The sequence below is a fragment of the Thunnus thynnus genome, chromosome 17 (genome assembly GCF_963924715.1).
Source record: "Thunnus thynnus chromosome 17, fThuThy2.1, whole genome shotgun sequence".
Lineage (NCBI taxonomy): Eukaryota > Metazoa > Chordata > Actinopteri > Scombriformes > Scombridae > Thunnus > Thunnus thynnus.
The window spans coordinates 11,193,514-11,205,599 of record NC_089533.1 but is presented as its reverse complement, the minus strand read 5'-3'; the positions used below and the strand labels follow the sequence as shown (position 1 = coordinate 11,205,599).

General features: G+C 40.7%; 1 protein-coding gene across 3 annotated transcripts in view; it reads left to right on the top strand.

The window, feature by feature from the left end:
* col5a3a (collagen, type V, alpha 3a) overlaps positions 1–11,312 on the top strand; it is a 50,382-nt gene extending 39,070 nt beyond the window's left edge. For all 3 annotated transcript variants that reach the window (XM_067616030.1, XM_067616029.1, XM_067616028.1), the window contains 20 exons: positions 760–813; positions 2,525–2,578; positions 2,709–2,762; positions 2,874–2,981; positions 3,089–3,142; positions 3,237–3,290; positions 3,477–3,530; positions 3,647–3,700; positions 3,805–3,912; positions 4,073–4,126; positions 4,285–4,338; positions 4,427–4,534; positions 4,625–4,678; positions 6,330–6,365; positions 6,820–6,873; positions 6,974–7,274; positions 7,478–7,590; positions 7,733–7,801; positions 8,628–8,861; positions 9,089–11,312. In XM_067616030.1, the coding sequence (XP_067472131.1) occupies positions 760–813; positions 2,525–2,578; positions 2,709–2,762; positions 2,874–2,981; positions 3,089–3,142; positions 3,237–3,290; positions 3,477–3,530; positions 3,647–3,700; positions 3,805–3,912; positions 4,073–4,126; positions 4,285–4,338; positions 4,427–4,534; positions 4,625–4,678; positions 6,330–6,365; positions 6,820–6,873; positions 6,974–7,274; positions 7,478–7,590; positions 7,733–7,801; positions 8,628–8,861; positions 9,089–9,235 (1,818 nt within the window). In that variant the 3' untranslated portion in view covers positions 9,236–11,312. The remainder of the gene's footprint in view (positions 1–759; positions 814–2,524; positions 2,579–2,708; positions 2,763–2,873; positions 2,982–3,088; positions 3,143–3,236; positions 3,291–3,476; positions 3,531–3,646; positions 3,701–3,804; positions 3,913–4,072; positions 4,127–4,284; positions 4,339–4,426; positions 4,535–4,624; positions 4,679–6,329; positions 6,366–6,819; positions 6,874–6,973; positions 7,275–7,477; positions 7,591–7,732; positions 7,802–8,627; positions 8,862–9,088) is intronic.
* Positions 11,313–12,086: the final 774 nt, after the last annotated feature.

The following is a 12,086-nucleotide window of genomic DNA, read 5'->3' as shown; positions in this document are numbered from 1 at the left end:
TTCTCCACAGCCAGATTAGGGAGGGAATGTATCAAAATGGAACCAAGACAAAAGAGAGAAAGAGAGAGAAAAGGGTGGTGGGGGTGAGGAAAGATGCTGAGGACTCACTGGGGAAGTTTCATTCATGTGTGAGTGTTGCAGATCACAGAATTCTCCCCTCTAATGCTCAAGTATCTCTCCGCCAGAAGGATATGTGTTTCCTCTAGTCTCACGCAGTCTCTCTCTGGGCAGATTGTCTGTCTTTCTGTCTGAGTGTCTTTGCAACACAAGGCTCCCTCCAAGACTTCAGAGTGATTCAGAGAACAGCTCAACATCTACTCAACTGAAACACAGAGCACAGTTAGGATTAATTGCTTGGCGTTCTCTTTTGCTGCACAGAACAGTCAAATCACATGCCGTCACTGTGGCTGAGAGAATATGGTCTTGCACATCACTGGCGAGAGGTTTCTTATTAATAAGAGAGAATAAGAGAGAGAGAGAGGGGGTGGGAAAAATGAGAAAAATCAGAGCCTGTCATATTGAGGGTAATGACCTGTCTGGACGTCTTCATCATGTCACTACGATAATGATCATAGATACTGGAGCCACTGGATAAGCAATCCACCATGAGCTGACTTCTAACTCATTTAATTTAGGTGGCACCAGCCAAGCCCAGATCACATTCAGTTTGTATGTTTGTGTGTGTGCTTTATTGATGCAGTATATCTTTATTGTCTGCACTGAGATCCTAATGAAAACATTTTATTTTTCTCTACACAGGGGCCTCCAGGACAGCATGGCCCGCGAGGCTCTCAGGGGCCCATTGGTGGAGAGGTAAAGTGCAGCATGAATTCATGCCTATTGTCCATATATGTTGTTTTTTTTCACAATCACAAATTTGGATCAAGATGTGGACATCACTATCGTATTATAATACCCAATAGACAGTGTCACTAGGGAAGGAGTAAAGAGAAGTTTATTTTTTCAGATGACTTGGGTTTAAAAGATACATATACATATACTCTTTGGTAAGTAAAAGGAGAATATCCAAATGGAGGCTTTTTTGCAGATTATATCAACAAGCTGCAATATGCATCTTCTTAACCCACTTGTAAAATTCCTCTATTTCTTACTCCAACATATTCCAAGCAAAATAATTGAAATGGAACATGCACAGATTTCAAAAATCAGTGTTAAACTAGTTGAAACAATAAATGCCGCAGCATGGTCCATTTAATTTGGTAATACTAACCAGCATAATCAGTTTTACCACATTTTATAATCGGCCTTCTAATTATGAATACATGTAGATCAGTTTTAATAATTTGTCTTTCAAATTTAGCCTGTTCTTTTTGCATTTGTAAGATTCATCAGTTCATTGACTTTATTCTCTTATCTGGATTTGTTCTTTTTGAAAATCATGTTATTTTGAATATTTCAATAATGTATGTATCTTCAATTCATGTTGAGAGATGCAACCTCCTCTGACTTTAACCAATGCAGTTTTGAAATTAAACTCGCCCTGATAGTGCCAATATTAAAGTTCTAATATTTTCAAGTTATGGTAATTGCATGCCTATATGAGTCATAAAGAAAACATGATGGTGTATCAGCTTTGGAATTAAGGAGACTTCAATTTAATACACAGTGTTATCTAAAGTTCAAACTGAACAATAGCTTATCCTTACACACCACAGATGCTTTATATTTTCCAGCCCCTCATCTCTACATACAGTACAGTCTCTTCTTTGAACACTTCCTGCCATAGACCCTCCACTTGCTTTTGAAACTTGAATTATTAAATAGTATTAGGATATAATCCCTGGGAGAGAGTTATATTTACTGCTCTATGAATCATTAAGAAGTATTAGACTATCATCCCTGAGAGGCAGTTATATTTACCTCTAGTAATGGCCGTCTCTATACAGACTCTCACGCCAGTCAATTATTCAGCAGCGAGCTGCAGAAAGCTGTGTGAGCCACGCTAGTGCCCCATCACAGGAAGCATGGAAACACAGCAGTGCAGAGATGGTGGGATCCATAAATGGATTGATACAGGAATAGTGGAAAAGAGCGAAATGGGGTGGGATGGTATTTGAGGAAAGCAGTTGACAGCAGGAGTTCAGTATTAATGCGTGGCTGTACTCAGCTCTCATGTTTGTGCACTTTACCGAAGAGATGCTTTTACTGAGTTTGTCTCAAGATGCAACACATAATACACTGACATACTGTACATGCATGCACGTACCCATGCAGAAAACAAACAGGCAAACTTGATTGAGAGAGGAGGAAATAGCTTCCACCCTACTGTGTGACTCAAATAATATCCACAAATGTAGCAAACCTTACACTCAGTATTTTTTCCTTGTGTTGTGATAATTCTGTTCCAGTTTCAACATTTTGTGAACAGAACTGCTGACAAACAAACCAAAATAAAAAAAATATTGGACCAAGAACTCGATTTTCAAATATCAAATGAATATTTCAAACCTGCCCTTGTTTTATGATGTTTTAATTCAAGCTGTTCTCTTTCGTCTTGTCACAGGGCCCACCTGGACTGATTGGTGGAGTTGGTCAGCCTGGACTTGTTGGAGAGAAGGTCAGCATTTCCCATTAGCAACTACACAATGTGTGCCAGCGCACATACAACGGTGTTTTGTGTTTGTGGGCTTGTGCACCAGTGTATGTGTGGTGTGTTTTTATCTTGCTGCATGTTCCCTCTCTTCTAGGGTGAAGACGGAGAAGCTGGAGACCCAGGACCAGTTGGAGAGCTTGGCACTGCCGTGAGTCACATTGCCTCTGTCCCTCCTCCCTCTCTTTCTCAACCTAATTCTTTCTATGCTTTCTCTCCTCACCCTTTTCAGTGACTGTCATTTAATTTGCTGGTGTCTCAGGGTGCTAAAGGCGATGTGGGGGAGAAGGGTGACTCTGGCCCTCCTGGTGCATCTGGACCCCCAGGACCGAGAGGAATACCAGGGGAGGATGGACCTAAAGGCAACCTTGTAAGTCTGTCTGGATCAGTGACTTTTACTTGCTCTGGTTGTCAGTCAGTCAGTGACTGTTAATGTCATGCATATGAGGGTCTCTAAATCATTCTTTGTGTCTATAGGGACCTATTGGATTCCCGGGAGATACAGGATCCCCTGGAGAACCTGGTGTCAATGTGAGTATTATTGTTTTGTTGTTTTAATTGTATCATTAATTTGTCTTTAATGTATTTTTGAATAATTTCTCCTATGTGACATTTTTTCATCCAGGGAATAGATGGTGGACCAGGGCCTAAAGGAGACAATGGGGAAACTGGCAAAGCAGTAAGGAGTGTTTTTTTTAATTTTTTTTACAAATTTATAACTGCATATGTTGACAACACCAGTAGCTCTTGTGTGCTTAGCTGAAGTCTTTGTCTTCATCACCATGGCTGAACTTTCTTTTCAGTCTTTTTGTGACTGGGTGGAAATGTGTTTCTGTTTTAACTTCACTTTTTCTGTTATCTGCAGGGACCACCAGGAGCCTCTGGAGAGCCAGGTCCTTCAGGACCTCCTGGACGGAGGGTGAGCTCAATGTATTTTATGGGTTTGTATGCATGTGTATGTAGCTATATATGTTCATATTGCTTTGTAAATTGTTCAAGTCATCGTCTAAGCAACAGTGTCTTTCTCAACCTCAGGGTCATGTAGGTGCTGCAGGAAAAGAAGGGAAGCAAGGAATGAAGGGAGCCAAGGTAAGAATAAAGACTGGCACTGAACTCAGTGGTCGTGTATGGTGCCCTTCAACTAAGCCTTTCTGATCTATTTTGCTGTCTGGCTCTCTCCTTTTGCTCTGTAGGGGACAACAGGAACCCAGGGTCCAATGGGGAAGACAGGCCCGGTGGGACCCCAAGGGCACCCAGGGAGGTCTGGTCCAGAAGGGTTTCGAGGCATCCCAGGTCCCGCGGTCAGTACATGAGCGCATGAGCATGATATTAAGTCACTATGAATACTCTTTGTTGAGTCGAAGCACCATTACCAAAGGACCACACTGGCAATCATAATTTAAACAGTATGGTGTCCTGCTTATGTGCTTTGACAAACTGTAAACTGTGTTTATTCTCCAGGGTGAGCAAGGGTTGAACGGGCCATCAGGACAGACTGGACCACCAGGACCAATAGTAAGATCCTTATATTTGGCTGATAAGGAAGTCGATGAAATGAGAGGAGGGATTTGGGGCATTTTGACACAATAAATCAGGATTCAAACCCAACACAATCAAACCATTTTTCATATAGAGAATCTACAGCAAACTAATGCATCTGACATTGTTAACAGGGACCACCAGGACTTCCAGGATTAAAAGGAGACCCTGGAAAGAAGGGAGATAAAGTGAGTGTTAAGTCCCCAATAGAGAGAATATTTTGTACCTGTCTAAGCCTTGGGAAACAATAGTGACAAACCATGTCTCTGTCTGCAGGGTCATGGTGGGTTAATTGGCCTTGTTGGCCCTCCAGGAGAACCTGGTGAGAAGGGAGACAGAGGCCTTACAGGGAACCAGGGTATGCAAGGGCCTAAAGGAGATGGGGTACGTTTGGTTGCAATCTGATGCATCTGATACAGTTATGCACAAAGAAAGTTCAGCTCACTAACAAGACATACTTGTCCTTATATCTAGGGTTTGTCTGGTCTACCTGGTCCCACTGGCCCACCAGGACCACCTGGACTGTCAGTAAGTGACATCTGTTACAACAATATACTGTATATGCTGAATGTTTTCAGCTAGGATACTTGATACTGGTTTTACTTACTGAAGAGTGCCAAGGCTATAACATAACAATATGCAGATACTGTATAGGAATGTTTTCATCTCTATTGCACATTAAAATACTTAATAATATGACCAGATAGTAGTTTGAAACTGTGATTGTTTAACCTCTTAAACTCTCCAAGGGTGCCAGCATCCTCGGCCGAAATTACTGTCTTTCAGAGGCTGTAGTGGGGGGTTAATAGTGTTCTAAAGTTAAGCTAAATTTTTGCAAGGGAAAAATTGGCATGGCCATTTTCAAAGGGGTTTCTTGACCTCTCACCTTAAGATATCTGAATGAAAATGCGTTCTATGGGTACCCACGAGTCTCCCCTTTACAGACATGCCCACCTTATGCTAATAAAGTGCAGTATAAATGTGTTACTTTCACTTATTCTAAAAATGGGGTATTTGAATATTTCTGCATACTGGGGTCCCTAAACAGTCTTGGAATTGCATAAATTTGGTATAACTGGAAGGCTGAGACTCTTGTCGATTCAATTGTATTCATGTGTGATGATGTTAGTCCCCATAGTAGCCATTTCATTGTCGTGAGACCATTTTTTGAAACTTGACCTCACTGTATAAAATGACTTATTGTGACCTCAAGAATAATCACAGCCTTATGAAACTTTACAACCACAAACTAGAGACCTCGGGCATTCAGAGAATGTATGGCTTTCCTAAGTATATTGACAATAAGGGGGTTTCTGAGCAATTTTCAAAACAGTAGTGCTCGCCGAAAAATGCTATTCTCACAGAAGGTGTCTTAATGTGGTATTTTGGAGGGATTTTTGATGCTTTCTATCAATTCTCAAGTAAATAAAAATACTTGACACACAGTGCTGAACTGCATCTCATATTATTCTTCAGTTTCCCAGCTTTTAGATGATGTATACCACTTCTGTGTGGTATATACTGTTGACCTGCTATCTCCCCCTCAAGATCCTGTCCCCCCTAAAAAAGACAAAAATGGGTCTATGGTAGGAGGAGGGGGAGTGGAAGAGGTTAACAGAACTCTCTGAATTCACATTAACTGCTTATATGAAGTTTATACCTGTGGTCTGCTGCATCTTGTTAATGTTGTTAATGCAGAGATAAATGTCATTTGTATCAGGAAATCATCTTGTAATCTCAAGTCATTCTTTTGCAAAGATTCTGAAGTTGTAAAACAAACAGATGCAAAACACTTAAGAAGAGCATAAGAAAAGAAAGAAAATAAAGCATTTACATACTCTCACTAAGAGCAAAGGCATCACAGAGTTTCAGGAATTGTTCTATAACTGTGGTGCAAAATGGCTGATTTATTCATCAATGAAATTAAATAAATATTTATTATTTATAGATTAACATTTGAAGATTTGGATCTGAGGGATTCTAGCTACAGTCCTATTATTACTCATTGTTACTATAGTGAAAGTAAGAATTTTGAACATAACCTATCGCTGAGCAGGTGCAGGATTATCCAGTTAAGAGCTGATTTTTTTTTGTCGTGCATACTTTAATTTAGTTTTTTAAGCTTTAATATATTTTATTCACGTTTTTACTGCTTACTTATTCCTACCTCCACTCTTAGGGTGCAGCTGGACAGAAAGGATCGAAGGGAGACATGGTGAGTTCAGTAAACCGTCTTATTTCTACATTGCCATTCCTGTACTAACACCTCAGCTTGGTTAGCAGCTGCAAGAAACATATGCTGCAGAAGAGAAAGAAAGTGTGTTTGTTGGCTTAAATGTACCATGCTTCATAATCATAATGCTCCACTGTGTTTACAGCATGTCTTTGGAACTAAAAGCCTGCTGTACAGCCACACTTGCCTTGTGTGTGATTTTTCCATTGGGCCCTTTTAATAGGATTTGGTTCTGGTGTGTGATGTTATGAAAACCACTATAGTGTGTCTGGAGAGCCAAGGCTTTGACCACAAAGTGCTGATGCACACAGCTGGATAATCCTATAAAGCAGCAGCCATATCTGCCTGGATAAAGCTGGGATTTAGCCAAGTGACATGAGAGTGGCTCCAGGTGAGAGATGATTGACACAAAGTTTTGTCTTCTCCTATTCTCCAGGGTCTTGTTGGTGCCAGGGGTGATACAGGCCCTGCTGGCCCCCCAGGACCTCCAGTGAGTACCTCCAATGATCCACATCATGGCCTTCTCAGTGCCAGTTTTATCCTCTTTCTTTCCATTTCACCTCTTGCTCACCTCTCTGTGCTACCTCCAGGGACCCCCTGCAAAAATGGTTCAGCCCTTGCCTATCAGGGAGGGCAGGCGTAAGAAAAGAAGGGATTCAGATCGGACAGGAGGCGCAGCCCCATCAAGGGAGGAGGATGTGGATCTGGATATGGAGGAGTTCTTCCAGGGAGATCAGCCTCTAGAGGATTCTGAGGGAATGGAAGAAGTCTTTGCCACCCTGTCTTCCATGAAAAACGAAGTGGAGCTTATGAGGAGGCCCCTGGGAACCTTTGAGAGCCCTGCCCGCACCTGCAAAGAGCTCATGATGGTCCAACCTGACTACAAAGATGGTTAGTTAAGACATTGTTTCATAATGGAACTTGATTACACCACCTTAAAAACTAGTCCAGGAAAAACACATTCTCTAGCATACATCCTTTTTACTGTGGTTTATCACTTCACCAACTGCATGTTGTCATCCTGTTATCTAGATGTGTTCATTATATTCACATCTGGTGCTTGATTGATGATCTTTTCTCTGTGCACTTTGTAGGAGACTACTGGATAGATCCTAACCAGGGTTGTCACAGAGATTCTATCAAGGTCTATTGTAACTTCACAGCTGATGGAGATACCTGTCTCCACCCTGAAAAGAGGATTGAAATGGTAAGTCTTAAATCTCTTGCTGTCAGCCTTTGCAGAGGCTGACCTCGTCATACTGTATTACATCAGAGCAGAAATCACTCCCTATATCCCTTGAACCTAAAATTTTGCTCAACATCCTCCCTCTCTCCCATTGTGTGTCAAGGTGAAATTAGCAGCGTGGAACAAAGAGAAGCCAGGAAGCTGGTACAGCCAATACAGGAAAGGCAAGCAGGTAAAAAAAAATCCATTATCTCAGCTGGCTCCAAATGCCAGGCAGTTTTTTTTGCTAAATACTCATTGAGAGTCTTTGAATGGTATTCATGCATATGATAGAGATGCTCACACGCATTTGTACGGGTGTGTTTGAACAAATGTGTAGGCATGCATGTGTCTATCCATATGCACATGACTGCATGTGAATGTTTGTGTTTATTTGTAAATCTGTTCACTCTATAATTTGGTATTAACCTGTTTCACTATATGCAATATGAGAGCTGATTTGATATTGCAAGCAGTTGATTTCAGTAGTCAGGATGACTCACACAAAGCCATTGGCAGCTCTGTCTCATTGACTAGCATTCAGGGCAGCACGCTCAGAGCAGTGGCCTTTTATGTGCACCTGATCAGAGGTCTCATAACCCTCTCAGATAATCACAGAGCTGCCAGCACAATTGCAATTTACTGACTCTCTCACACAAAGTCCTTGGATTTGCTTTGGTTTTATCTTCTTTCCTTCATTTCCTTTCTTCCTACTTTACTCTCCATCTCTGTTCTGATTCTGAGGAAAAATTGCTATAACCTTGCTCATGTAAACTCCTTCATCAGTACAAGCTAGGGGAATTGTAGCTTCATTGATGGAAATAGAATTAGACAGAGATTATAGGCTCAGATGAGTTTTTCTGTGACTCATGTTTTTTTTTCTCATACAGTGAGATTTTGTGTCATTTAAGGCTAATGATGTTTTAATTGTTGTTAGCATTACAATACAAGGCTATGGTACACATTATATTTCTCTGCCTATGTTTTTACACTTCTATCTGTGTATCTGTATCGTCCAGTTCTCCTACAATGACATGGATGGGAACCCTGTACATGTGGTTCAACTGACCTTCCTGAAACTACTGAGTGCCACAGCCAAACAGAGCTTCACCTACACCTGCCAGAACTCTGCAGGCTGGTTTGACAGCACATCCCGCTCCTACCAGCATGCCCTCCGCTTCCGGGGCAGCAATTATGAGGAACTGACACAAGCCAAAAGCCCCTTCATCCATGCAGTACATGATGGATGCCAGGTCAGTGCTGGGACATGCCAGGGAAACAGACTAGCTGGACAAATAGGAATTACCCTTAATGAGACTAATGTGTTTATCAGTTGTATTGCTGTTGTTAGCTGGTACATGATTCAGTAACAGGGTAGTCATCAAATTACTGACTTGAATAGGGATTTAGGCCAGAGAGACCTAGTTAGTTGAATTACACCTATTACATTCTAATAATGGTTTTAATATTTCTCTTTCAGTTCCGCAAAGGTCAGGAAAGGACAGTTCTTGAGATTGACTCCCCCTCGGCAGAGCTGCTCCCTATTATAGATGTGGCTGCAGCAGACTTTGGCAACAGCAACCAGAAGTTTGGATTCCAAGTTGGACGAGTATGCTTCAGTGGTTAGCATCTTGCCAACAACACAAAAACAAAAAAGACCTGCACAGCAGAAAGAAACTGGACTTTTACCGCTGCCCCAAGCAATATTTATTATATTATGTTCCTGTATGTGGTGGGTTTGTGGTATATTATTTAAGACTTTTCATCGGCCAATGAAATAGGTTCTATGGCTTTACAACAAGAAGAATGGCAAGAAAGAGGACATGCAACAGTTGGAGCAAAGCACATTTACCAAAGGGAAATATTCCAATTAGATATTTAATTTTAAATGTTTTTGTTTTTGTTTTTTTTCTCTTCACTGTTGAAGTGTGCTGTAATTGATCCTTTTAGAATTATGAGGACTGAGCCACTTGACGATGACCACTTATAAATGAGACAGATCTGTACGATCAAAGAGCAGTAAGTGGAACTTCTCAGACCATGAATGAACTAGTTGCTACCTAATGTTTTACAAAGACTGGGACTGAATAAATCAGAGACATCGTCATACTAATTTGCATGCTCCGATTTCACTATAATGATAATTGCATAGCTGTTGTGAACTGGCCTAGCATATTAATTCCACACAAGCACCATAATTAATTTTCTGTATGGTGGAATGATAAATTGTCCTTTTTACCCTTCAACTGCAGTTTGCTCAGTGAATTACCTTTATTAGTATTCAATAGGTGTAGCTAGTTATTGAACCCAACACTTACTTGAAAGGATAAGGTTGTTTCCTTTATTGGACTGCTTCCCTCCTTGGGCTTGATAATAAGCTTTTTGAGCTCTCGATGTTTCACAGAGTACAGTACTGTATATGTCAGACCAACATCCATTCTCCTGTGTATGCACTTGCCATGACATACCTCAGCATCTAGGTTGGGGATATTTCAGGGCAAGAATTAAGAGCATGCTGATTTAAATGTTCTCTGGTCTTAACTGCAGTCCTTTATACCAAGAGACATTTCACACATCTTTTGAAAGCTCTTGAAAGCTGCTGACATAACCTGTTTTCACTTTTCTGCCCTGCTCAGAGGTTTTTGTTTCTTTGTTTTGTTCATATTTTGAATTTTGAACAATGTGTTGCTGTTCATTTGACATGATTTGCTCTTCAGTGGTGCTAAAGATGATTCTGTTATTTTTGTGTCACTGTGTTTGTGTGTCTCAGTGGGCGGGATTATAGGACAAGAGAGAGAGAGGGTTATTGCTCTTTCAGCAGCAAGAAACACCCTCAGAGGCTGGGGACTAGTCTACTGTGTTTTTTGCACATCTTCTGGCTGTTTGTGCCAATTTCACAGGGCCAATGAAAGGAGGTTAGGGACGTTTCAGAGCAATGTGGTTAATCGCTTTAAAGGGAAAATCCACTCTTAAACTGAATTTACATTGTGCATTGTCAGTGATTTCAGACAGTAAATCCAGTACTTGTGTGCAAAGATATCAGTCTCCTTAAATTAGAAATCACAATACCAAGACTGGAGTTGATGATGTCATCAGATGACATTTCTTTCTTTAAAATTGCTTATTTTTTTATATTGTATGACTGTGAATCAGAAATTGTCCTCATAAACGAGTAAAATTACCATGGCTGCTTTTATAGTGTCATAGCTGTTAGTCCATTATTCACCGTTTGTGGAACAGCACCAGGTTTGGTTTTTAGATGACATTATTACTACAGTCTGTCTCTCTATGTCGGCTTTAGCAGAGTCTTCTTCAAATTAACAAATGGAGCTGTGAAACATTACAGAAATTGACATGTGTATGTAAATTTCATTTTACGGTTGATTTTCCCCACAGCAAATGAAATTTCTTAATGCTCTGCCTACCTCCTCCAACTCAAACAGTAGACTGTGTATCCAGCATGTGTAATTTTGCAATTCAATCTCGCTGTTCTATTTGTATCATAGCATTTAAACATTCCAGTAATTAACTCCTCTCCTCCTGTCCCATCCTGCACTGCCCCACCTGTGTATAGAGTTTGTTGTACTAATTTTATATACTGTACAGTTATTCTTAGGATTTTATGAGCAATAACCTGTTGCCTGAATGAAAAACAAATGTATATGTCAAAAATTGATGCGCGAATAAAAAGAAAGAAGAAATCATTCTGTTTTCTTTTTCTTACTGTACATGAGGGCATGCGGCTGCCCACAGTGTCCAGTCAGAGTGTAATAGACAAACCAGGCTCTTCATTACCAACTAGTTCTGCAACACTCACTCAACAAGCTTTGCAATCAGCATCTCCACACAGCCAATGTAATCAACTCTGATTTACTCCCAGGTTCATTTATTTCAATATTTATTTCAATTAGCCCTGTTTCAGTCCTAAGGAGGGAATGTGGGAGGGAGACAGAAGAGAGGGAAGGATGAACATAGACTGTAAAAACAAAATAATGCACATAGCCACCGTGACGTCACCCATTGGTTTCCTGACTTGCAATTTGACCGTCACCATCTCCGCTTTTTGGAGCCAGAAGTGACCATATTTGGATGAGAGGGTGGAGCTGACCCTAACGCTAGCTGCTAGCTTGGTTAGCACAGTGCATTTACAGACTATCGTTAACTGTGATAATGCTATTGTTAATTTTCACTAGCGAAAAACAGTCTTAAAGCCATTAAAACAAAATGTGCTTGCCAGAAAAAACTGAACAACCGACTCCTTAAAGGGTGGAGACCAAAATGTTACAATTAACTGTCATGAACTGAAAACACACTGAAATAACGATGGCTACACCTATACTCTGTGAATCTGGGGTTACGCCATGGTTACGTTACCTAACCAACGCTGATGCTGTGGTAGGGACTTGCCTGTGACAGCACCCACCTGTCACTCAAAGCGGCAACAACCTTAATGTGTATACATTTAAGCCTTAATAAAA